This window comes from Passer domesticus, chromosome 2 (genome assembly GCF_036417665.1).
Source record: "Passer domesticus isolate bPasDom1 chromosome 2, bPasDom1.hap1, whole genome shotgun sequence".
Classification (NCBI taxonomy): domain Eukaryota; kingdom Metazoa; phylum Chordata; class Aves; order Passeriformes; family Passeridae; genus Passer; species Passer domesticus.
This window is the reverse complement of record NC_087475.1, coordinates 75727141-75753314: the sequence shown is the minus strand read 5'-3', so window position 1 is coordinate 75753314 and position 26174 is coordinate 75727141. Positions and strand designations below refer to the sequence as shown.

The 26174-nt window shown below is 40.4% G+C and overlaps 1 protein-coding gene and 1 long non-coding RNA gene across 9 annotated transcripts in view; one reads left to right on the top strand and one right to left on the bottom strand.

Annotated features, from left to right (window-relative positions):
* Positions 1–3011: 3011 nt before the first annotated feature.
* The window catches only part of GRIA4 (glutamate ionotropic receptor AMPA type subunit 4), a 215441-nt gene continuing 192278 nt past the window's right edge, over positions 3012–26174 (top strand). For 3 of the 8 annotated variants that reach the window (XM_064409394.1, XM_064409393.1, XM_064409392.1), the window contains exons 1-2: positions 3012–3568; positions 4707–4865. In XM_064409394.1, the coding sequence (XP_064265464.1) occupies positions 3481–3568; positions 4707–4865 (247 nt within the window). In that variant the 5' untranslated portion in view covers positions 3012–3480. Of the gene's footprint in view, positions 3569–4706; positions 4866–4964; positions 5644–26174 lie in introns of those variants that run through there. The other 5 variants (XR_010356415.1, XM_064409391.1, XM_064409389.1 and 2 more) reach the window with 3 other exon arrangements.
* On the bottom strand, positions 22497–26096 carry LOC135295523 (uncharacterized). The gene is made up of 3 exons (XR_010357650.1): positions 25901–26096; positions 23769–23810; positions 22497–23022 (listed from the first exon to the last, which is right to left on the bottom strand). It is a non-coding gene; the product is annotated as an uncharacterized LOC135295523 (long non-coding RNA).

Below are 26174 nucleotides of genomic sequence, written 5' to 3'. Positions count from 1 at the left end.
AGGGGAACTAAGGGAATCCTGGGATCTCAGTTCAGAAATGGCTTCAGTGCAGTGCGTCCCCAGCTGCCACCAGGAAAACACACAGGCTCTTCCTTCTGGTCTCCTCTTGCTTGGCAGGCTACAGCAAGGCTGGGGTGGGAGGGTGAGCTGCAGAGAAGTCCTCTGGCACAAGACATGACAAGCTCCCAAAAGGAGCTAGTTTCATCCAGCTCCAAAACAGACCCACTGTTGCCCAAATTGCTGAGGCCGTCAGTGATGCTCGATGCTACCTCAGGAGGAGGAGGGAGAAAAGTCATGAAAGAAAGAGTGAAGTTGAGCCTGGTAAGAGGTGTGTGTGGGGGGTGTTTATAGTTTTGTCTTTGTTTCTTACCATCCTATTCTATCGCTTCCTTGCAATAAATTAAATTACCTTTACCCAATTTGAGTCCGTTTTGCCTGTGATAATAACTGGTGAGTGATCTCCTCATCTTTACCATGACCCATCAGCTTTTTCACCTTATTTTTCACCCCCTTCCTTTTGGGAATGGGAGAGCAGCTTCCTAGGTACCTGGCAATCAGACAAAGTTAACTCACCAGAGCAGCAGAGTCTGAAATCTTATCTCACCTTTCCTCCCCTCCAGCCTTAATCCTTATTACCTTTCCTGTTCCAGTTTCCTTAATCCCTGTTGCCTTTCCTGTTCCAGTTCTTCTGTAAGATAAACATTGTGATCAATTACTTCATCATCTACCATTCACTTCTCAAAACTTACTGAAATGGGATTTTCCCCCTTTGATACTGCAATTCTTTATTTTTTTCCCCTTGTGTCTTTTAAACAAAATTGCTATAGTATGGCCTCATCCCCTTTCTTTTCTCAGCTTTCCACATCTGCCAAAATGATCCTGAGTCGTCTGGGCAACGGAGGGTCAAGTGGAGGATGGGATTATTTCCAGGAATAGCACTGAGTGATACCATTACAGGAATACTGGGTTCATCTCTGACAGTGAACATTAGAAACCAAAGCTAGAAAAATGCAGGTTTTAACAAATGAGAGTAGATATCAACTTGAACAACTCACCCTGGGAAGTGATGGATTTCCTGTCTCTTGAAGTCTTTAAATCAAGATTGGATGTTTCTCTAAAATACATTGTCCAACTCCTAGAGAAATTACAGATTTGATGTAGGAGCTGCTGGGTGAGACTCCTGGTCAGATCAGGTTAGACCACTGTATGTTTCTTGTGCACTCTCAAATTAAATTTAAATTAGCATGCTGCCATTGTGTTTGAAAAAGACCAAAGCATATGCCTCAGCTCAGTAACTTGCTGATCCACTATCATGGATATAGGTCTAAAATCTTAACATTGCTTGCATGAATTCACATGCATATGTGCCAGCAAAATAACTAAATATTTTTCCAAGTTCATTTGCTCCTAGTGGCAAAGAACCAGCCAGCCATGGAAATATTATCTCATTGTCATTGTTTTTTATCTGGGTTTACAAAGTCAAAAAGTTAAATGATGAAGAATGGAGGAAAAGAGGAACCAAATTTTGGGGAGAATTTAGGCAGACAAAGGAGGCAAAGCAAGGAAGAAGAAAAGAAAATCAAACAAGAGCAAAAGCAGAGGTCACAAAAAGAGATGGGTAAATAATGTGAAGAACAAGCCTGCCGTTTCAGAGAGAAGACGGGAAAACGTGAAGGGAAAGTAAACAGAAGATTTACTGAAACATAAAGGAATGAGTATTTTGAAATGTGGGTTAAGTCTGTTTGCCATTGATCTGCAAAGAAATGTTTCAAAAAGTAATTAATTTACAGGAATTTCGCCGTCTCCCAAACACACGCACACACAGAGTCATGCACACAGCTGGACACATCCATGCTGATAAGTCTGTCTGTCTATACATCTCTGCTTTCACTGTTCTGTGCTTACTCTCCCATGTGGTAGATGCTAGGAGCCCACAATCATTCTTCACAAATCACTGTCACCCTCTGCAGCAAATAGAGGGGTTGTCTTTCACCCTGCAGCAGGAGAGGTTGAGGACACAAGGTGCAGTAAAAAACTAAGAAAGTAAACTTGAGTGAAAGGAGGCAAAACTCTGATCTCGGAGCAAATGTGTGTGTTTCAAAGCAGAGGCATAAAGTTCACCTTAAAAAAATCAATATTCTTTCATATTGCCAATTAACATTTTAAAATGATGCTATTGCAACTCCAGTCATTCCCTGTGACTGACAGAAATATCTTGTAAAGCCACATGTGAAGCTAGAAGCTCCCTCCTCTGACATACAGCTATTGTTGGATGATTTCATTACCTATCATTTATTATATATATCTTTTAATTATTAACTGCAACAGACCCAGACTTCTAGCAGGTCCTCTGGGAAACTTCCAAGGCATGAAGAGAAAAATTCAACGGCACCAAAAAAAAAAAAAAAAAAAAAAAAAAAAGACTAGACACTAAAAGAGCTCCATTATTTTTTTTTCCCCACTTAAAAATATTAAGAAAAAATTAAAAAAAAGAAAATAGAAAAATAGCGAAAAGGAGGCGTGAAGTTTTCCTTTCCATTCGCTCTCCCCCGCTTTGGCACGAGTGCCACAGCGCTGAGCGCTCCCTCCTGTGCCGCAAAGCCGGGCGGCGCGGAGCGCTCCCGCGGCTCCCGGCGGAGCGGAGCGCCCCCGCGGGGAGGGGCGCACGCCTGCCCCGCTGGAGCCCCGCTCCGCGGCCGCCTGCACCCGTAACAGCGGGCACTGACTGCAGCAGCCCCCGTGACGGGCGGCAGCGGGCGAGCCTCCCGCGCCCAGCCCGGGGCTCTGTCAAAGTTCAGCGATGCTGCGCGCCCGCGGATGGGCGAGCGGCAGGAAAAGGCGGGGTGAGGGGGGCGAGAAAAAAAAAATAATAAAAAAAAATCCAAACCGCCATCACTAGCAATAAAAATAAGAAAAGCCCCCCCATAAATCACAGGTAAAGGCGAGGCCGTGCCCGCGGGCGGCGCGGGGCGGAGCGGCGCGGCGCGCTCGGCGGCGGCGGCTCCCGCCCGCGGCGGTGCGGGCGGCGGGGGGCGCACGGCGCATGTCCGCCCGCGCCGCGCCGCGCCTCCGCCAGACGCTGCCCCCCGCCGCCAAACTCACCACCATCTTCTGCATGTGCAACATTTGCGGCCGGACACACTCCGCTCCCCGGCGATGGAGACTGCGGGAAAAATGCGCCGCGGCGGCATGGCTTGCTGAAGCGGCAGCCGGGAGAGAGGCAGGGCGCGAGCGGGAGAGGATAGCGAACAAATTCTAAAACCAAACCACCGGAGAACAAAAAAAAAAAAAAATAAAAAAAAAAGAAAAAAAAAGAAAGAAAAAGGAGGAAACCTCTCTTTTTCTCCCCCTTCCTTTTTTTTTTTTTTTAAATTTTTTTTTAATCCTGGTTTTGTGTGTATCCTCCTCGCCCTCGATGCCTCTTTGAGAAGCATCCAGCGAGCGAGCGGGAGAAGGCGAGACAGAGAGGCAGAAGAGAAGATGAGGATAATTTGCAGACAGCTTGTCTTGTTGTTTTCTGGCTTTTGGGGACTAGCAATGGGAGCTTTTCCTAGCAGCGTGCAAATAGGTAAGCGCTGCATTGGGCTGCGTGCGTGTGTCCAGGGGTTCAATCCTTTGCGAAGTGAGTTGGAAAGGAGGCTCTGAAGGCAGTTTTTGCAGATTTCTCCTCCAGCACCATCCCATTTCCGTGCCTGCACGAATCATCCTCGTGTTTCTGTGTGTGTGCCTCCGTGTGTCTGCGTGTGTAAATATTTCTGTGTGCGTTCGCGTGCGGGAAGCAGGATGCTTATCTCGTGCAGAACTCCTTCCAGCCCCGGGTGTGCGCTATCGGCGGGGCAGGAAGGGGCTCGGGGCTGATGCCCCTTGGCTGCTTCAGCCCCCTCCGACTCCCCTTGCTTTTGCCTGACTCTCGAAGGAATGGCGAGTCCTGAGCACCAGAGGTTGCGGTAGCCGGCAGGGATGGGGGGGGGGAAAGGCTACACCGTCCTTCGTTCCTCTCTGTAGTTGGAAAGTTTACGGTTTTGTAAGTGTTTCCCTGTAGTCCTGTGCCCCATTCTCACCCCTTTCGCATCGCCTCCTGCTTCCCTCCTTTCGGACGTGTTTGGGATGGGACGCAGCTATCTGAATTCTTTCCAGCTCAGCTCCATCACTGCATCATTTCTTGTGGACTTGTGAAGATGCTGCTAATAAGGCTGAGCTGCTCCCTGCCTGCACATGGCTGCAGAGGAGCAAAGTTCATTATCTTCCTCTTCAGTGCAGATTATCCTACGTCGAGTTGGTATTCCCTTTTTTAATCCAGAAAGTATCATTCCGCTTAATCAGCCCGCCACTTAATGTGAGAGGCTGTTGAGCAGCTGATTTACCAGTGTGTTCAGTATCAGGGAGATGGAGGCTAAACACTTTAAAAGGTCACCGTAATCATGACAAATCTGGGTATTTATGTATGAAAGGCTGAAAACCGAGAAGTCAGAAAAGAAGCATGAATGCATCAGGGAGGTTAAAATCGATTGAGGACGGTGATTTAAAGGCAGTGGTTGTGATTATGAATATGATTAGTTCCTTATCCATTAAAGTCTTAGGACTTGCCTTACTGTGCAGCTTTGGGAGAGACAGTTGCTTGGTTTTACAAGACAGTAAGTGGCTTGCCAATGATTTACCCAGCTGCTTTTGCTTTTTGCTTTTTTTTTTTTTTCTGTTTTTTGTAGGTGGTCTCTTCATCAGGAACACAGATCAGGAATACACTGCTTTTCGATTAGCAATCTTTCTTCATAACACCAGCCCCAATGCATCCGAAGCACCTTTTAATTTGGTTCCTCATGTAGACAACATTGAAACAGCTAACAGCTTCGCTGTAACAAATGCCTGTAAGTAAACATGCCACTGATCCCACCACCTTATGCATAGATTCCAGTGGAAAGAGCAGGAAACCACATCGTTATCTTGCATTATAAATACATCAGGAGGTCTGTCTTTGGTACAGATAGCCTTTGCAGAAGAGCAAAAGGGGCAGCAGTCCTTGGTAGTTACTTAGTGGAGCAAAATCCCCTCTCCTGCCTTCTGCTGACTAACCTGATGTGACATTTACTTTAGTAAAAAGTAAACTGCAGTATTACTGTAGTTTCTTGCTTCCTCGTTTCTATGGAGATGAATTTTGTTGTTGTAAAGAAAAATTATGAATGTCTCAATAAGTGCATAAACCCTACACTTTTGTTTGCTTCTGTGCATGCTTCTGTGCCTTGCGTGTATTTGAAAATATATGATAATGTTTGTGCTCCCAAATGCTTTTCTAATGGCTGGAAGGGAGACAGGGAAGCAGTGGTGTGCAGGATAATATATCTGAGTTGCTTGACGCTGCAGTTGATCTGGTGATGTCACTTGAGGCAGCCCTGCTCTTATATTCTAGGTTGTAAATGTCTCTTACCATTTCGTAATGCATACATCCTGTGGATATGTCTCTATGCATCCATACATTGGTGCCAAATCAAGTTAGTATCTGATCTACTTGATTTCACAGACCACCTCAACTGGAACAAATATTCTCATCCTACTATATATTTTATAAACACACACACACCCACATACACACAGATGCACATACACAATGAGAGGAAGACAGAGCAAGAAATGCCCTTAACAAATGAGGTAACATTTATTTTCTTTAATTTCTGTTTTTGAAAAAGTGACATATAATTAGCTGAACTTGCTGCATTTCAGTCACCCCAGGGTCCTTACCAGTGGTTAAAACGTGTACTGGATATGCCTAATCTCTGAGAAGGGTAAAGCATTATTTCTGTTTATTTTCGTGTATGTCTAGCTTCTTAAAAGGAATTCATGTTATTATGTAAGACAGTGGTGTACAGAGGGGCAAAGCTGTAGTAGCGTTACTACTTTGATGGTCATATTTCAGGACTCTATAGGTTTTCCTCTGTAGCTCTTAAGTTTTCAAATCCCTCCTCTTCATTCAAGAGAGAATTGCCTCTGGAAGTAGATGCTCTAAGCGACATTACTGAGCGAGTTTAAAATAGAAACATACTGGAGAATGTCTTAGTGTTCATCATGCCTTTAAAATATGTGCTGTGTTTCTCTTCACTTTCTCACTGCCATCTCTGTAGCACTTTTTAATATGTAAACATACAATATGCTGTGCAGTTCTCATGAATAATTTATTGCATGATTGCTAAATTTATTTATACAAGTCTTTGCTACTTCAAGTTTCAGATGACCTTGCCACCTTGTTTAAGAGGAAGAGCTTCTGAGCTGCCAAAATGGCTCCATTCATTTTATGCAGGAAAGAGTGATGTTCCGTAAAGCGTGAATTCTGTATTAAGCCATGTATAAGTTGTGTTTAGCGTGGAAATCAGTATCAAATTCCATAAGGTAGAAAGATTTCAAAAGATGCTTTGAAACTGAAAGGAATCAGGTCTGTGCAGGTGTAGTACATTGAGAAAATACTACAGCTCATGCCAACTTTTGCAAGCACTGATAGTATTTATTCCATGGAGACCAATGACACAGCAGCATTTTTAAACTTATATTTTTAGTAATTGGAAGGGGACTAAAATTTTTGTGTACTAAAGTCAGTAATTTCAGGTGCAGTCAATTAATATAGATTCTGCCTATGCATCTAATTTTGACAATTTCTCAGGCTATTGCTACATTTTGCATTAAGGATATTGCTTAGTCTTTCTGTTTGAATGTTAGTGAATTAATTCTGATTTGCACAAATTTAAAATTGTCTAAAATTGGATCACTTTTCTATGTAAAACAAAACACCTTAAATTCAAAAAGTGTTTTCCCAAACCTTTGTTCATTTACACTATTTGCAGCAGATTCTTCTCTCATTCCAACCACCTTGTGCTATTTTTGCCTTATATTTAACTTAAGAACACCTCTCCCATTATGTTTGCTGTCATTTATAGAAATAATGATTCATAACCTGATCCTTTTTTTTCCTCTTTAAGCTGAACCCAGTTTCGGTTCCAAAGTATTTAACAGCTTTAGAAATGATGAATCCTTGTAGTATGGGGGGGGAGGCAGAGAAGAAAGGGAAAATTAAATTTATATGCTTATGTGTGTGTATGCTCATAAAATTCTGTACATCTGTATTAAATAGAAGTAATCCTAAAGGCCTTATTTATGTTTCTACTTGCCACTTAAATGCACATGTATTTTTGCATTAGTCCAAGTTTGCATTTATTTCATGTTTTGTAGTCTTGCGCCAATAATCTGACTACTTCTTCTTTTTAAAAACGTTTTTTTACTGAAGAATATTTTTTAAACAACAGATATTCTCCTAATGAAATGTAGGCAAACCGAATGACAACTGAATGAACATATCTCATGTTCCTTAAGCTAAATGTGAGCAGAGTCCTGCAAAAATCAATTGTCTGATAGCTGGAGGACACTGGCTTCCATGTGATTGAATTTCCTGGCTTGACAGAGGCTTCTAAAGCGCAGATGTGTGAGTTTTTCTAACCTAATTAAAGAAACCCCCACCATCAGCTCTGAATTAAGTGATTTCATGGTAATATGAAATGAAAACTCTTTGCTGAACCGCTGTGAAACAGTGGGTTTGGACCTTGCTATTGCATAGAAATTACTCGGAGCACATGTCCCCAAACATACAGTACAAAAGCCTGAGAGCTGCTGGACCGAGATGAATATTCATGTGAGTTCAAGCATAAAGCTCTGAGACATTACCAGTTTCCTCTATTTCTGTTTCCATTTGCTGCAAGAGGTTACTGTGAAGATTCAGGGCCTGACCCTTTGCATGTGTCAGGGGCAGTAGACAGATTCTTCCAAAGGATTATGGATGTCATACTAGCAGGTAACTCACTGCAACACTGGCAAAACTTTAATGGTTTTTTTTTTCTTTTCACTAGGTAAAAAACTTACATCAAAATATTCACCCAGGAGTACTTTTGGAACTGGAAAAATTTTGTGTGTTCAATGTCAAGGCTAATTTCCAATGGTTATTTTATGCGTTTTTGTTTTCTTCAAACAGGCCTATAACTTTAGTATTTTAATTTTAAATCTTGAATGCATATGAAACAGGTTGCCTTAGCAGATAGTATCTGTTGTGAATTATCAAAATTGATCTGATCTATATCACTTTGGAAATTTCAGTCCTTTTTCTTTTCCCTTCACATTTGCGTGTTTTATTTAAACTCTGTTCATTTCTTTTGCACTACATACATTATTCAGAGAATCCCTCTTACTGACAGAGCTGAAATTATTCAAAAACATGAATAGTACAAGATTCTTACTCATCAGAACACAATACACCAGAGCTGAAACATTTGTCTATTGGCATACATTGGTTTGCCACTTACAAGCAGGAAATTCTGCTCATGATTAGAAATATACCTGCATTTAGTTTGATTTCAGATGTTGGAGCAATACCTGCATTCAGTTTGATTTCAGATGTTGGAGCAATACATTGATTTTTTGGAGGGGATTGTATATATTTATTCTTTAGCTGAATACAAAATAATTTACTTCCCTCCATGTACCATCTATGTAGTACATTAGTATATCTCAGCAATGCAGTCAGCATTAAACATGCTTGAGTACTTATGAGAGGTAGTGCTACGATTTGACAAAGAACTATTTGCCTTTCAGCTCTTGTCTTGTGGTTGAGAAGTTTTCTGTTGAAGTTGGAAGAATCCTTAATCTGTAGCAGCTTGCAGTTCTTGCACAGAATTAGGCTAAAGAGTATGAAGAGAGATTGTTTCTAGTTTTTCATTAGTGTTTTATACTAAAAGTAAAGCTTTTCTCTTTGAGCTTGTTTGACTTCATGTGTACTCTGAGATGAATATATACCTAATAAGTGTAATTTAGGAAAAACGAGACACTTCCTTCCTGTTTTGCACAGTTCTGTTCTTACTAGATTTTAATCCCAGTAGAGGCAAACCTCCCAAAGCATAATCTTGTTTATCTGCCACATGGACGAGAAGAAAAGCCTACTGGAATTAAAAATTTTGTATCTCGGAATAACTTTCGTCTTTCTCCAGGAGTTAGTGTCTTTGACTCTTGTGCCCTCTAGATTTATGTGGGGTTGATGACCTGAAATTGGAGGGACTGATTCTCCCTCATTTGGGAATGCAGTTTCTGGGGAAGATCTGCTGAGGTCAGAGGCAGCCCTGAGGTCAGACAGGAGTCTCCCTTATCACCCTCACCTCCCTGTGTGTTTGTCTCTGGGCTTGTGCTCCTGAAGGGAGAGGCTATGTCATTTTGGAGTTAACTTTTTGCTGAGAACTCCAGAAGGCTGAGGGAATAGACTCACACACAGTATTGCCCTTATATTGTGACTATCTGTCATTTTACCTACAGGAGTTTCAACTTTGATTTCCACAGCTGCATCATAATGGGATTTTCATTAAATTTGGTTATTAATTCTGCTTTATAATTACAACTCAATTTAGCAATAGAGGCGTAACCTTGGTTGAATAATCAGTGTCATTTAAAAACATGATGTTCTTTATTTAGAAAGTGAGGTTTCATACAGCTGAATGATGTTTTGCTATCAAGAGCAGTGCAGTATTCCCAAGGATGCAGTTTGTAGTGTGTTGGGAGTTATCATACAGTGAGGTTTTAACTGCAAAAGCAAATAGTGTACCAGTTGGCTAGAAAGATGGAACTGGATTAAATTTTACCCTTCCAAGATGGGTTCGATTGCAAAAATCCCTTTGAAGTGTGTGTTTTGCTTTAATACGTATAATTTATCTCAAGCTAGACTCCAATTATTGAAAACAATTTCTCTTAACATTTTTTATTATTAGCACTTGCTGATGGAATCAAAGAACATGTGTGTACTTGGGTGTCATCTGCCATAAGAAGGATTCTGTATATTTTTTAGAAATAAGAACATCCATATTCAAAAAGTTTCATGGCCCTAAACGTGATATTTGTAAATAACCATGCAACAGAGAAAAGAACAACTGTCAATATATCCAGTCCATCAGAGTCTGGTTTTAATTTTCAGGGTTATTGTTGAGGAAATAAATAATGGGCCTTTGCTGACATACAGTAGATTTCTACTCTGGAAATCTAGAACCCTGGCATTTGTCTTAGCATGTTACTGGACTGACTAAAACTTTAAACTCAAAAGCTTTATAGTAGCCTATAGAAATAATTTAATGTTCATTTTAGATGATTAATAGGAATGACTGTGTTCCTTCATTCCTTTTGCAGAAGGCAAAGCAGTGCAGTACTTCTTGTCTAGGACAAAGCACTTTTAACAAGTAAATTAAATTGATTAACTTCAGCTTTATCACTGTGATCTAAGTTTGTATGCTAGTCAAAATAAGTCATGCATTTCATTTTTAGGTCTTGATTGTTTTGAGACTTGCTTGTTCATGAGAGGGGAAGACGTCTGCTTTGATTTCTTAACAGTTTTAGATCCTCCAATGAATTGTGCAATTCCAGATTGTGAGCAGATGAAGTTCTTTGGATTTAAACATGTTGGACCAAATAATCATTTCTCATAGTTCCTATTCCTTAATATATGACTGATTTAAGAGTATGAGATCTGTGCTAGTGCAAAAGTAAAAATGTCCCTATGGTTGGACCAATGTTATTATAGGGAAAAGTTGACCTGTTCCCTAGATTTACATTTTCTGTAGATTTCCATTCCTCTGGGCACTTAGCTTGAGGCAAACATTTTGGGCTAGTACAGCACCAAGTCCTTTTCTACAACTGAGGTGGGCACACCAAAGTTATGTGGTAGGACACAAAATCAAACTAGATAATTTATTCGTGTGTAAATCAAAAATTGTTCTGAATTTTGGAAAATAAATTCATTCAAAAGTATCTGATCATGGTGTCTTGTTTTGAAATTTCGGCGTTGCTTTACTTTTAATAATTTTCACAGATGTTTTAACATCTTCCTCTCTCTAGTTTAGGTTCTTACATAGATTTTTGGTTGTTACTATGGTTTGCAAAGATCCTACTGGCTTTTATCAATGTTGATGTGAATTCAGTTGTTCATCAATGCACCTACATCTTGAGTTCTCTCAAAAATTCCATATTAGTGATGTCTCCTTTCAGGCACCCAAGTTCAAATAGAAAGGATACCCTACATTTTGGCACTCGGAGACATTCTAGTATTTTCCAGAGTCCTTAGCAGCACCTGCCTTCTTCTGGGGAAGTGCTTATGGCTGAGCACTTGGGAAATATGTCCTCCTCTGTGCAATAATGCATGGGGCAAGTGTCTTCTGTCGGTGTTGCTACTTCCTTGTGAGGGCTGTGTTTCTTCCCTACTCTTTTGCCCATAGTCCAGATGAAGTCTGCCTGAGTTGTGCAAATAATTGCAGGTTCCATGTGGTGAGAAGATGGAACCAGAGTGACACATACCCATCACCCTTGTCCTGGTGACACATTGGAAAGACCCAGCTCCTCCTTCCTCTTCACCAGTTCCTCCAGAGCTGACTATAGCTAAAGTTTATGTTGGACTCAACTGGAAATACCCAGATACTTACAAGAAAGCTACTGTAATGGCTGGATTTAGATCAGCTATGCTAGCATTAACAAACTCTAGTGCAAGCACTGGCCCTTGTCCTGCAGTTTTTTCTCCCCGAGAGAGCTGTTTGTGATATAAATAGGGGCTCTACCTGAGCAGTGATTGCAGTTTGGAACCTCTTAAAAAGAAAGAGTAGTAGGAATCCACTTTATTTGCAAGGGGAATATGTTCTCATTTTTCATCTCATAGCTCAAATTTTTAAACTTGCTAAAAACCAAAATGTTTAGCAATTGGACCTCGGGTACATAATGGCCTGTTTACAAAGAAAGTCAGCTGGGCTACTGTTTTCTTGTGTTCCACAGGATACTTCAGTGTTGTATTTATATGCAGCAATGGCTCCTGAAGCATGCAGGCTTGTGCAGTACCTTTCACTATATTCATGACCAACATGTAGTTGCTTTTTCCTGTAAATACAAATACAGCCCAAGAGAAAGAAAAAGTACTTACATTTTTCACTAGATTATTTATTAGACTATTTGTGGGGAAAGACTTTAAACACATTTTGACGATGTATTAAAATACATAATTATTTAACTACTCATAGCAGCTCTTTGTTTCTTGCTTTCAGACCCACTGTTGGGTAGAGCCTATGCCATTTCTGCATGCACACTCTTCCAGTTGTTTCTGTGGTGTATTTTCATAATGAACTTTTAAACCTGTAAAAATGCAATTTCATTTTTTATTTGCTTCTTTTTTTATTTTATGTTCTTGATGTTCAGGTATGACTAGTGAATATCTGTCAAATTTTGGGAAAGTTCACAGGAAGAGAGTTAATTGCCAAAAAGAATTGACACCCTTATGCTTTGCTTGCCACAATTCTCAAGGAGATGGAATTTGCATCTTCACATTGTGGTGTAAAATATGATACATTATGTTAGTATTAGAAATTACCATGCAAAATAGTTAGGAATTATTATAAAAATAATCCTTTTTTGTTAATTTCTTTCTCAGTCATGAGGTATGCTTAATTTTTTATTATCGTCAAGGTCCCCTTGCAACCCAAACCATTCCATTATTTCCTTTTATTAGAGATTTCACTGATGTCACCTTGTCAGGATCAGATCTGTTTTCCCAGTGGGAAAAGCGATTCATGTAATAGATATTCAAGGTAAAAACAGCAGAAAGAGGGAAATTCTTGTAGAAAAGAAAGTACAAAATGTAGTGTATTATTTGTCCCCAAAAGCTTCCTGTGCTACTTTAATATTCCTGATGTTCAGTAGAGGTGTTTCACGCTACTTGCTAACGTGAGATATGGATCTGGATGATGCTATATTAAAGGTCTGGAAAACCTTGAGTATAAAGGAGAAAGATTTTATCCAACACAGACACGTTCATGTAAAATTCAGGAGAGAAAGTTATAATAATTTTTAATAATATCAATAAATGGAGCTCTCTGTTCTGTCACCTAAGTTGATGGGGGAAGAGGGAAGAAGGTTTTACAGACCCTCAGCAGAGTAGTGTAGGATCTTCTTTCAGTGATTTCCTCCAGGTTTTCTGTATGGATCTGTCCTGGAGAGATTTGCTAATAAAGGCCTTCAGCCTTGGTAATTTCCATTCGTTTAAATTGAGAAGAGTGTTTAAGAGTGGACTTTTCAAAAACACTGGAGCTGGAAGGATAATTTCCTTCAAAAATCAATAGTCATGGGCTCTTGGATGACTCAGGAGTTTTTCTCACTTCCCCTCCAAGTAGAAAGCACAAGCCAAGTAAGAAGCTGGGTTTTAGGGCTGTTTGCACACCCTGCTAACACTTGTCGCTGTATCTAGCTGCTTGTGTGGCCTCCAGTTGAGAGCTGATCAGGGGTTTTTTCTTTCTTGGGTCCTTTGTTTAAAAATCAGTTCTTTGGCCAGCTTCTCTCAGGTGGTAAAAGCAGTAGAATAATACTGTATGATATGTTATTTTATAGATTAATTAATAATTAGAGTTTCTATCTGGAGGCACAAACAAAGATTAAAGAAAAAGAGCATAAGAGGTGTAGAGGTGTATTGGGAGGACCTTCACTGGCATTTGCTGCAGGATTACATAGATCCCATCAAAGTGTGTGTCTGGAAGGTCAGTTGTGGTGCCAAATGGAAGTGATCCAAATTAGAAGTCCTTACAGATGATGCAGGAAGGATGTGAGAGCAGTCTGGGGGAGGAAATGTTGACTGATGGCTACGAGCATCATTGCTTCAACAAAGAAAAAGTAAAGGTCACCAAGTGAGTGGGAGTGTGGATAGTATGCAATAATGTCCACAGATTAAGGCTAGGTGGGACCATTTTGGTCACTCAGTGGGAACATCAGGTTGCTTGTCAGCCAGCCTCAATACCTTTATCCAGCCTGTAATTTATTTTTTTTCCTGAATAAGTCCAGTCTTGACTTGAAGACAGGAAAAAAATAGCAGGTAAATTGTCATGTCATCAACACTGCATTGGGATATGTCACCCAGTGTCTTTATCTGTGTTGATTGTAGGAGCCATAAAGGGTAGGAAATTAAAAAGTCTACTGCATTTATTGTTGGTTTTTACTTTAGAGGGATACCATAATCAGCATGATTTTCATCCAGGTCAGAGTTGTGCTGCTCCCAGAGCCCCTGAGGTTTGTTCTGGATGGTTGGAACTGTGTCTTGCCAGCACAGAAAGGTGGCTTGGGACACCCTTAGTAGCATGGTTTAGGTATGGTAAACCATGTAAGGACTTACTGGGGCCTTTTTCAAGTTCTCTTGAAAAATGCTTAGGGTGGACACAAATGGTAGAGTTTTATGCCTCTCATAAGGAAAAAACATCTCCTAACCCCAGCAGGGACTGTGGCTTGAAGCAACAGTAATATAAGCCTAGTAAATGTGTTCCAAGACCATTCAGTACATTTTTGCTAACAAATGTGTGCTAATACCCATTACTTGTATTCACAGACTTATCTACCTACAAATGCAACTTAATGGTCATATATGTTACACATATTTCACTTTCTATGAGCCACAGAGGATGTGAATCTATTACTGCTTTCACCTGGAGGCTTTGGGCTGTTAGCTTAAGATATCAAGAGTTATGAATTTAGCTTTGGAAATCCCTAGTTTCATCTGCTTTGTGTGTCATATGAGATTGCAGCCTGAACACAAACATGATGATGAATGAGATTTAAAACACAAGAATATTTGCAGAAAGCAAAAGACTGAATAAAGGAATACAAGAAGTACTCCCATAGCTGTCTTTGATGATCTGTGGCAGTGTTCTGAATAGCAGATGTATATGGAAAGAATAAAAAAGGACAAACCCTTTCTTTCCTGATACTATTAAGTCACTAAAACAGGGATACGTAGTAACAGAAGACCTCAACAATTAATTATTGTTGTAGTAATGGCTGTATTTACAACGTTCTGTTTACTCCATCCATTAAATGCTTTACTTAAATTATTTATTATTCAGCTATTTTTGAAATCAGCTGGAAAATGTAAAGGTCTTTTCAGATAACTCAGAAAAAGAACAGTCACAGTTAATGCAAATGCATGTGTGCAGCAGATGATGGACAAGGTTTCAGCAGGTGCTGTGTGAGATGATTTGGAGCCCAGGTGGGAGGTGGGTCTGCCCTGGTTCTTCAGGCGCCTTTGCAGACTCAGAAATCAGAGATTACCCAGACTAAGGACTTTAGAGTTTGAGATCTTGCACCTGAAGTTGCTCTTTGCCCTCTGTGGATGCTCAGCTGAGTGGGAGAAGGGCTTCGAGATACATCAAGAGCTGTGTATTAAGGAAATATCATTATTTTGTGTTGGAGAAAGAGGATTCAGAGAGCAGAGAATGGACTGACATGGAGCACTACTTGTTACATAGGGAATTTTCTGCTTCTGAAAACAGCTGGAAGATGTGGCTGGTGCTTGTGAACCAGGCATTACAGCTGGTGTGAGCTGACATGACTTTACAAAGCTTCAAGGTGAACATTTGGTTGTGCCAAGCTGAAAACGTAGTACAGAGGGGGAAGTAACACCTAGAGCAGACGTCCAGTGAAGCACAGGAGGAGTTATGGAATAGCACAAGACTAAAAAATATCGTTCCAAGAGACACAGAGAAAATTCTGTTTGCTTCCATCAGCTATCATCTCTCTTATCCTGTTTTTTAATGTTACATGCCTCAGCTTTACATGACAAAATGGGAGCAGTGTTCAAGAGGCACCACCAGTGGAAGCAGTTGACATGATGCTTCCCATGCTCTGCACCACTGAAAAGGATCCAGGCATCCCAGAACCAAAGTCATAATGTCCCAATCCTACCCCACAGCTAAGGACAGGCTGTTTGTGGCTTCTGGGCTCAGCATCAGAAGCCACAGCAGCTTATTTGCTCCTGTAATGTATTGATTGCAGATAACTGTCAGCTTAACTACTGCAGGGAAAGGAAGGAAAGGGAAAGAACATAAAACATTAGATTCTTGGTCACAAGCAAAAAAGAAATGGCATCCTTATATGACCTCAGAAAAACTCTGCCTGTTTCCATCTCTGTCTTACTCCCCCAAGTCAGACTTGGATTTCAACATGTTCAACACTTTGAGGGAGTGGTGGTGCTGTACCACAAAAAACAGTTCATGCAGATGAATTGCATTGCTTCCCTCCGTTCTTTTCTGGGTCTCTAGCAGATGTTGAAGGACTACTGTTTTTTTAATTTCCTGGGGAAAGGACCAGAAAGTCCATCATTCTTTCCATTACTGTTTATGATGGGAATCTCTTGTTCTTCAGAACAGCTGGCAGGAACCAGAGATTCACAACTTAATCACATTTTCTTTGTCAGCCTTTCACATACTATGCTAAATGGGAGACTAGCAGAAAATCCTTTGAGCAATTACAATAATAGGATAATAATAATTTTTGCAGTTCCTTGCCCTTATATAGAGTCTGTGAAATTAAAATGAGATCAGCATAATGTTACCCATTTGAAAAGGTGTGGATATCCCCTTTCAGGAGCATCACCTTGAGAAAAACTGCTCTCCAGGGCCTCACCTTCCTGCTACCTTATATTTTATATGGTAAAGCAGGGCTGTACTGCCACCTTCCTATTCATGTCTGTGAGCAATTGACTGCACAAATGAAGTCATGAAAGAGAACGTGAATGAGAGGAATCGGCACCGTGAAGAAGTTTTTTTCCCTCTTATGCCCATAAAAGACAGGAGAACATTAAAGGATAATCTCTCCAGTTCAGAGGGAGCATGCTTACATAAGATAGTTTCCTTTCTTGACTGCACATCATGTAGGTCTTAGAAGTAGTAGTTAGGACAGTGAAGTGTGTGCCACCAAAAATGTAGCACACTGGTATAGCTCTAAGCCTGTTGATTTCTTAAAAGATGTGCATTACAATAATGTACTGCCTTCCTGTCTGGGAAAGTATTGTCTGCAAACTGTTGGATTATTGGCACAGTAAGTTTGCAGTTTCTATCTACTGAAATAAAATCCCTCAGGGCCTTTTCTTGGCCTCAATAAAAGTGTTTCACATTTAACTAAAATTATAAGGTTCAATGTCAAGCTTTCAAAACTTTGTACCTATTGTTAGTGCTGTGATGATGGTAAGTTCCTTACGGTATAAGAAGGAATAAAGGGGTGCTACGGTTTTTTCACTGAGTCAAAAATGGGAAAGTCATTAAAATTCTGAGGTTCGGTTTTTTGGTTTTTTTTTTTAACTTGTTGATATAGACTTTCCACACTGAGAATAATGAACAATTCCACATTTTAGTGGGAACCTGCCCCTTTTTCCACCTCTCAGCAGACAGAGATGGAAGCATTCAAAACCAGCCAGGAACAAAGCAGACTATCTCCCTGCATCTGTAGCATGGGTGACTGAAAGAATTCATTGTCACTTCCATTAATGTGTCTGTCCTGATGCTTGACTTCAAGAGAGAAAATAAAGCCTCAGACTTCCTAAAATGCAGGATGTACCACAGTTCTGCTCCCTATATAGCCAGTTGTTAGCCACAGGGGACCTCCATTGAGGGCAGCTTGGATGTGGCAATTCCTGGTGCTGCACTGGATGAAATGCTTTTACCACAATACTTCTTACTCTCTTCTCTTCATCCTCACCAAACAGAAGTTTTGGTCCCTGATGTCTGTTTGGCTGTAATCCCCTGGAGATTGTAACACCCTACAGTGGTCCCAAAGGATTGCAGCAGGGGTTTGCCCAAGTATCTTGTTTCCACCACGCCTGTGTTTACCCAGCTATTCTATCTCCTTTTGGCTTTGTGAAGGACATGAGGAGAGCAGAAAATGGTGACCCTGTCCTTATTTGGGCCTTTTACTCTTGCATTTCATCCAGTACAGCCTCTACCCAGATTAGTTTTTGGAGCTTGGACTTTTTTTTTAGGATTATTACTTGTGTTGCAAATGATAAACTTGGTTGTCAGTGTTTGCACCCAAAAAAGGAGGTTTGGGATAATAGGAACAAGTCACTGAGGCTACACTACAGCATTTTGGGATAGTGTCTTAGGTTGAGCTGCAGATACGTGCAAAAACATCTTACTTGGTTTCTTCCACCTCTATGTAGATAAAGCTTTATAAAACATTTAAATACCTATAAAATGATGTATTTTGGCTTTATGTGGAGAACTGTAAACCTCTAGGAGATGCTTTTCAGGAAGAGACTTGAAGGTACTTGAAGCATTGCATATCCTGGCAGGCTAAATTCCAATACCCTGTTGGAAGCCTGTATGGGAGTTATTTTACTTAGACCAAGTTGTTAATTTCTGGTTGAAACTGTTGCCCAGAAGTCTGTGTAAATGTGTATAGCTGACGGAGAGCTGTCCTTCTGTGCATATATTTTTGTACTACTTTCAGCCACTTCAATGATCGAAATACTAAATCTAACACTCAGACAGCTTTTGGATTTATGCCAGTCCCTGAAGGACTTTGGCTTACAGTTATTCATATAGGTAGTTTTGAAAATTTATGACAGAAATAACAACTCTGTGGTAATACTCATCCAATTGCTTATTTAGAGCACCCAGTGTGAGAACAAAAAACCAGCAGCTAGAAATTCCTGGGGCAAAGCTTTGGCTCAGTGCTCTGCTGTCCCTCACAGGATGGGGATGCCAGAGACATTGCAGAGACTTAAGGCAGTTTTCAGAATTTGTAGAGATGTAAAACCAAAGTGAAATTTGTCCCAGCAACAATTATATATTTAACTGTATATTTAACTGTATTTTTAACTGTATTTTAGGTGCTGTCCTTATCTATTTCATCTTAATCGTTGTTTTCTAATATTCATGAATGTCCACATGCATTGTAGAAGCATTTAGTAAGTCACCTCTGTCCCCCTCCGCACGCTGCTCATGGGATGACAGTGATTTTCAGCAGCTTGTTCTGCCCCTCTTGCTCCTCGGTCATTGTCTGTGGTGTTGCACATAGCAGATCTCTCAGGTCTAGGCAGTAACAAGGAAAAACAAGAATAGGCAGCAGGAGATGAGTGGAGTCAAGTCCCATTGAACTGCCTGATGTGGTGGTGCCATTCCTTCTTCCTACCCTCTTGGGCCATCACATCTACCAAGCTTCATTAAAGGAACCTGCTAACTATCAGGGATGATTTTTTGATATTTATATATATATTTCATATTTTTGTTGTACCTGCCATCTGTGTTTTCTGTGTTCTCTGGTCAAAAAGACCAACTGTGACCTGAAGGAAAGTTCTTCTGCAGAGGGGGCAGGACATGTCCTTCTAACATGCATGTCTTTGTAAGAAGAGGGTCAGTGATGTGATGAAGCGTGAGCAAGAGGTGTGAGCATTCAGGTGTGATCTTTCAGATATGCTTGGGATGATAGTTTAGCTTTCATGTTTGTTTTTTTTGTTTGGTGTTTTTGGAGGTTGTTTTGTTTTATCTCAATTTCATAACCAAGAATCACCTGCATAAATCTTACAAAACTTAAAAAAAAAAAAGGCAAGAAAAGAGGAAAGCTGCAAAGTGGGTGAATGTGGGCAGATTGCTTTCCATTTGAGCGAGGCACACCGGGGCAGGTGTTGGATGGATGGATGCTGTTTCGCGGGCCATTAGCGCCCTGCGGAGGAGCTCGCTGCCCGGGGAGATGTGCCGGTGCTGCCCGCAGGGCTGTGGCACCGCTCCCTGCGGGATCCGTGTCCCTGCAGCGCTGTCCCCCTTGGGAAGGGCTGGGTACGCACTCGGGACACACGCGGGGCTGGTTGTCCGGTGGGGCTCAGGTTCAGCTGGTAGAGGTGTGCAGAAGTCGGGGGGCTGCAGCTCTGAGAGAGTGATGGAACAAACCTGCCCTGAGCTCCAGCTGTGTGGAGCAGTGCCCACCTCTGTGTCTGCCTGCCAGGAGCTCCAGACATGGAGCTGCCCACCTGCATCCCCACAGGAGCGGGCATCAGCATTTCTTCCACAGGGGTAAGAACCTACAAATGCTGATTATCAGCTTCAGGCTTACTGCAGGGAGAGTTCTGCCATTAAAAGCTCAGTTGCAGCTACTAAGAAGTGACTCCAAAAATTGGGGATTTCAGAGGGAAACTTTTGTATGCCTTGAAATTATGTGGATTTTCTTCTTGCTCTTCAGGGTTAATACGCTGTGGCCGTGTCATAAGAGCGTGTCTGCTAAGTGTTTCTAGCAAGAAAATGAAATGCTGCCAGAGACCTGGAGATCTGCATACCTTGCTTTTAACACAGAGCGACAGCTTTGAATCACACATTGTGCCACTGCACAGCCAGGATTGTAAATACTGAATTTTAATTATCAGGTATATTCATAATTCATTAATAGGAGGTAGACAAGTAGACTGGGCTGGCTTTGCAGTGCAAGAAAGATAAATGGAAGATTGTGCATAGGTAATAGAAGCTGGAGTAGAGTGTGTAGAATTTTTCTTTCCTCCATTTTGTCTTGCTGCAGCTATTTTTCTTGAGCTCTCAAAGTCATTCCAGGAAGAGGGGCTGGAAATAGGACAAATGTACATTCATCACAAATGTTCAGAATTCTGAAACAAAGCTTTAAATACAATGTGAGCTGTTAAATGCAAAAGCTACAGGATCAGCCATGATGTTATGTATGCTCTGTGGCAAATATTTCTCTAGTTACTTAATAGCAACCACTGAAACTTCGGATGTATTAAATGAAATAATTCTTAACCATATCCATTGCATTTGTTCTTGAATATATAAATACAACTGACTTAATGATAAATATTCAAGGAATTGCTTATCAGTTTGGGTGGCATGATAGATGATATGTCGGTGATTTAATGACATAAAACCATGTTTAGGTAATGAATTTTTCACAGTCTTTCTCTTGTTAACATACAATCACCAGCGTCAACAGTGTTTTTTCAGGCTAAATTAAAAGTAGCATGTGAGACGTGATATATATTCAGTATATCACATACTCAGCTGTAACTTGAGTCTAGATAGCAAAGCACACGATTGCCTAACCATCAGGCTGGCTTTGGAGAAGTAATCAACTACAAGAAAATGATGAGCACATAATTTTAGATCATTAGAGGTAATTATTATAACTAGGAATGCTTTTAACCTAAAGGTGAATAAATGGCAACTCTGCAGTATATATGTCCATGGCTTGAATTACCATTTTAAATTAAAGATGTAGTGGAAGATAGAAAATATAAATTCTTTGTTTGTTCATAATATTCTTATTTCTTGTGGAGCTGTCTTGGGATTCTTAGGATAGAAATGACATTTAATACAATGTACTATTTGTGTGGAGGCTTAGGGTCAGGTATATGTCACCTTGTTCCTAAATGAGGTAGTTCTTTGACTGTCTGGGTCAGGACTTGTCTGGGAAGCTCCATGACCTCTACTGGTCCCCACACTTGGGTATTGGGAAAGTCTCGGGGAGCACGAAATTTCAGGGGAACTAACTTGTTTTACTCTAATGATGCAGTTCAGTTGGGAACATAATTCATAGATTTTGAATGGAAACTTGTAATTTTTAAAAGTCAAAAAATGCCAGATACCCCATTGCCTACTGTGAAAACACCTGCTTATAAAATGATATTCAGAAGCATACTTAAGAAGTCATGACAAGCAGGTAAAGTTCCCCCTGACTGGAAAAGGGGAAACACCAAAAGCTCCATTTTAAAGAAGGGGAAAAAACAAAGACACAGGGAGCTAGAGACTAGTGGGTCTCACCTTGGTGGCTGACAAAGCCATGGAACAGGTCCTCCTAGAAGCTATGCTAAGATTTACATCAGATATTAAGAAGAAATTCTTTCCTGTGAGGGTGGTGAGGCACTGGCACAGGTTGCCCAGAGAAGCTGTGGATGCCTCGTTTCTGGCAGTGTTCAAGGCCAGATTTGATGAGGCTTTCAGCAACCTACTCTAGTGAAAGGTGTCCCTGCCCATGGCAGGGGTTGGAATGACACAGATTTTCAGGCTCCTTCCAATTCCACCCAGTCTATGACTCTTTCATTTTCTATTGATCAGGCATTTGGTGTCTTATTTCCAAGAGTGGTGTGCTGACGACACACACTGTTCCATCAGCCAGAAAGCTAATGGCAGATGTTGTTTTCACTTTTCTGAAAAATAGGGCTGAATATTTCTCCCAATTGAATCACCAAATGTCAAAGGCAGTTTATTTTGTCTGGAAAAAAAGGTCAGTAGGTTTTCTGCTGAAGCACATAAATGGTTTCACCCAATTACAGAGCCAGTAGTTTGGTGAAGTGACTTTAACTTCTGGTTCTATTTTTGGTTGTAAAATTAGTAAAATCAGCCAAAACCAACTTATTTTCCAAGTTCCAGAACAGCTGCAAATTTCAGAAAGATTCAATGGTCAGCTATGTATGCTGTGTGTGCAATAGCATCTCCTAGGGAAATAGGAGATTTCATGGCAAAATGACTCGAGGTCCAGTCTCCAACAGTTTATTCATGTATGTGCCAAACATAGAAATTTCATTTTATTTAGATCAGCAGTGATCTGCTATTTAAAGATTGAAAATATACAAAAAAGTTTAAGAGAAGGAAATCAATTACATAGTCATGTCAGGTGTGGTCATATACCCCATATCTAAGAGTTTAAGGGGGAACTTTTATACTTCAGAAAGACATTACACCCTATCAGTTACAAGTTACTTATAGCCAAGCTACAAGTGAAAATAGCCATTATTTTATGATCCATCCAATATGCTTTTAGCAATTCCACTTTAAAACAAAAGTTACAGATGTTCTTCAAGGCTCATCTCAGAAAAAAAAAAATTGTGCTTTTTCAAGAAAACCTGTTATGTAAAAGCCTTTGCAAATATGTGTATGTGTAAAGTTAAGCACACTTACTTCGAAATGCTTAGCTGAACAAAGCATTCAGGACATTTCATTGTTCTTCAGGCCAAAGCACAAATATTTTACAAATGGAGAAAACAAAGTGATACAGTTGCTTGAGGCCAAGAAACCTGTTGCCAGCAGGCTTGGAAGGGACTAACTTCACTAGCTTCTTGATAGATGGAGCACAGTCTGAGAGCCATTTACATTACATTTTAGTATAGGTGTAAGAAACTTCATGATGAGTGTGTTTTATGGTTGTCTTCATTCTCTGTGAATGCTCTGTCTGAAAAATAGGATTTTTTTAGAAGAGCAAATAAGCTATTACATGGCAATCTATTATGAAAATAAATTAAAAATTGTGCATACTTTCTTGTTTTATCTTACAGTGTTGTCATGAACAAGTTTATAGTCTTAGCAGTATGTTTTATTTTCCCTAGAAACATCAAAGCTGTAATTTAATTTTAGTGGGATATACAATTGCTAGGTGGTTTATCATCAAATTTAAAGGGTATATTCCTGGAGCATGGAGCACAGTGTTTCCCAGGAAAATTAATTCCCTGATTGTAAATGTCAAGAACAGTTGCTGAACTATTGTTTTGTTATTCTGTTTTTAACTTTTGTTTTACTAATATATTAAATATGTAGTGTAAGCTTCTCACAAAATAATCTTTGCCCGAAAAAAGAAAAAATCTGAAAATATTCTTCTCTTTATTTTTGGGCTGTTTTAAAGGAAAATTTATGTCTGTGCTGACTTTTTAATAACAATTGAAGTATGGAAACAATGGTTTCCATAAAGTGGAATGAACTTTTGGAGTTTAAGTAATAATGGTGTAAATTAAAGTTATTTATTTCATATATTTTTTCTGTATTTTCTCAACAAAGTTTTTAAGCAGCAGATTCAAAACAGACAAACAAATAATAAAACAACAAACAGATGTGGTTTTGCATGACAAGTGGCAGTCCTATGGGACCTTTTCCTAAAGAAAAATGGAGATGCAAACAGTTTGGATAGATTCAAGTTCAAATTACCTGTGCACTGGCTGAGATCCATGAGTCCAGACCACTCAGAAGCTGTAATCAGGAGATGTAAATGCAAATAGTTGAGCGCTGGGAGAATATTCAGGGGAATTACAGATTTCTGGACACTAATGGAGATAGGTGGATCCTTTACCTGAGGCAAAATCGCCATTCTTACTCTGGGGCGTGTCCTCAATCCTGTTACAATTATAGGCTCTTTTGTGAACCACTGTGCTAGTATAAGGACGGGCTAGACCTTATGGCAAACCAGCATCTCTGGGCTGCTGGGACTGACCTGAGATGTCTTTGGAGAGCTGGGTGTTGTTTCTAGAAAGCAAGGACCACCCAGGAGTGCTGCTCATGCTCTGAGCATCATCAGCCTCTTGTGGCTGTAGGTAATGCCACGAGATGAAGGATGGGAGAGACGCAGAACCAGGGAAGCAATTTTGTGTCCAATGCAAGCACCAGCACTCATGAAAGCCTCACAGGTATTTTCAGAGGAGAACGTACCCTTTCTATGCATAAACATCAAAGGATTCGTAGGGTTACTGATTAGGAACTGCAGCTTCTTTCAGTTAAAGAAGGCATGGTTAATTAATGATTTTGCGTTCTGATTAGAAAATTAACATTGCTAATGCTGTTATTAGATAACTGAGTTTCGGTATTATAAAAGCCTTTTGAAATGCAATTTGACAGAGCATATATCAGATGAAATTGGATTGATTATGGGAGTTTTGAAGTTGTTGATTTCTTTGAGAGCTCTGTTAACGAAGCATTATATTGTAAGAGAATCCATTAATAGCTCTGTTCTCCCCAGCTAACGGCCTATTACCCTTGGTAGGTAATAACATGCAGACGTGAGACAACCCAGCAAGCAGGGTAAGACAGAGTTACTCCACTGTGTCCACTGCAGATCTTTGTGTACAGTTCTAGTTTTGCAGAGCTAGGGGGTCCTGTTCTCATTGTCAGCTTGGGTTGGTAACACCGAGTCCCACAGAGCCCTGTCATGAAGGAAGGCCATGGTTTGGTGTTGTCTATTAGCATCAGAGGCCTGAAGTGGTAATACCACGTGGCAGGATGGTGCAGTGACAATGTTCTGTCTGTTCCAGGAACCAGTGAAAAGAATTGACACACTGGGACATGTGACCCCCTCAGAATGGCAAATACTACCTGCATATCCTCACCTCCCCAGACCTTTTGTTTTGCACTCTATGTATGCCAAGGCAATTTCTACAGACTTGCTGAGGTGCTAGATACCTCAAGATAGTATTATGGGTTTTCCCCTCCCAGGCAGGGGTAGGAGTCTTACTCCACAGAACTAGTGAACTTATTTATTTACATGATATTTCTGTGTAAAACAAATCTTTCTAAAAGGTGTAAGAGTACACAAAGACATTTACTGCACATTTAGGGACATCATTAAATTGCTAGTGCAGAGTGGTTTAGCCAATGACCTCAAGAGTACTGGTGTTTTTTTCTTTTTGTTTGGATGTTTGACACATTCTTTTTTTTTTTTTTCCAAGACAAAAAAAGAGGAGACAAGATCTCCAACATAAAAAATGCTCTTTTTTTATGATTCTATGTAGTTTTTATCAGTTGCTTTCAGGTGAGGTCCTTTTCTCCCTAGACGCCAAAGGGGCTGTGTTGTACTCTGGGGTACCGTGCAAGAAACGAAAAATATGCACTGAATATTAAAATAGGGAAGGCAGCCTCAGAACTAATAGAAACTAGAGGCTTTGGCTGAATACCAGAAGCTCTTTTGAATTCTTTTACAAACTTCCCTGCACTGGATCTTGGCCAAAACCTTATCTTGGCCAAACTCTATATATTCAAAAGTTTGGAGAGAAAAAGCTTCGGTGTCTCGTCTCTGAATGTTAGTGCTGCATCTTTGCTACTTTCTCATCCATTACTGTAATGGTCCCATTGAAGGCAATGGTCAATACCACAGTACAACTCTAGAGTGTAATTCAAAGTCCTGTGGTGCATAGATACACCAAAAAGTTATTTTTCATCTTCTGAGCTTTTTTATAACAGTCATGATGCAGGAAAAGACATTTTCACAGCTGGCAGCTGAAAACTGGACCTTTTGCGGTCAGGAATAGAAGAGGTCAAAAAATAAAATCCACGGTGCTATCTATTGTTACCTTTTGCAGTAAAATTGCCTTTAATGTAGATGTTGCCAAGTCCACAGTTACATCCTGTGGTTGTCCGGAAGCCCGAAAAAGAAGCAGCCTGCAAAGGAAACAACCGATAGGGAAATATGTTATTCAGCAGTTCAGTAGCCATCCTGGCATGCAATGTCTGCTTTTCTATGCTTAGGAGATAAAGCAAAACTTTTACTTTATTCTGTGAGGAGATTTTTGAGGCTGGCAGAAAAATTGAGGATGTGAGAAACTATGTACTTTCTGCCGGTTTCTA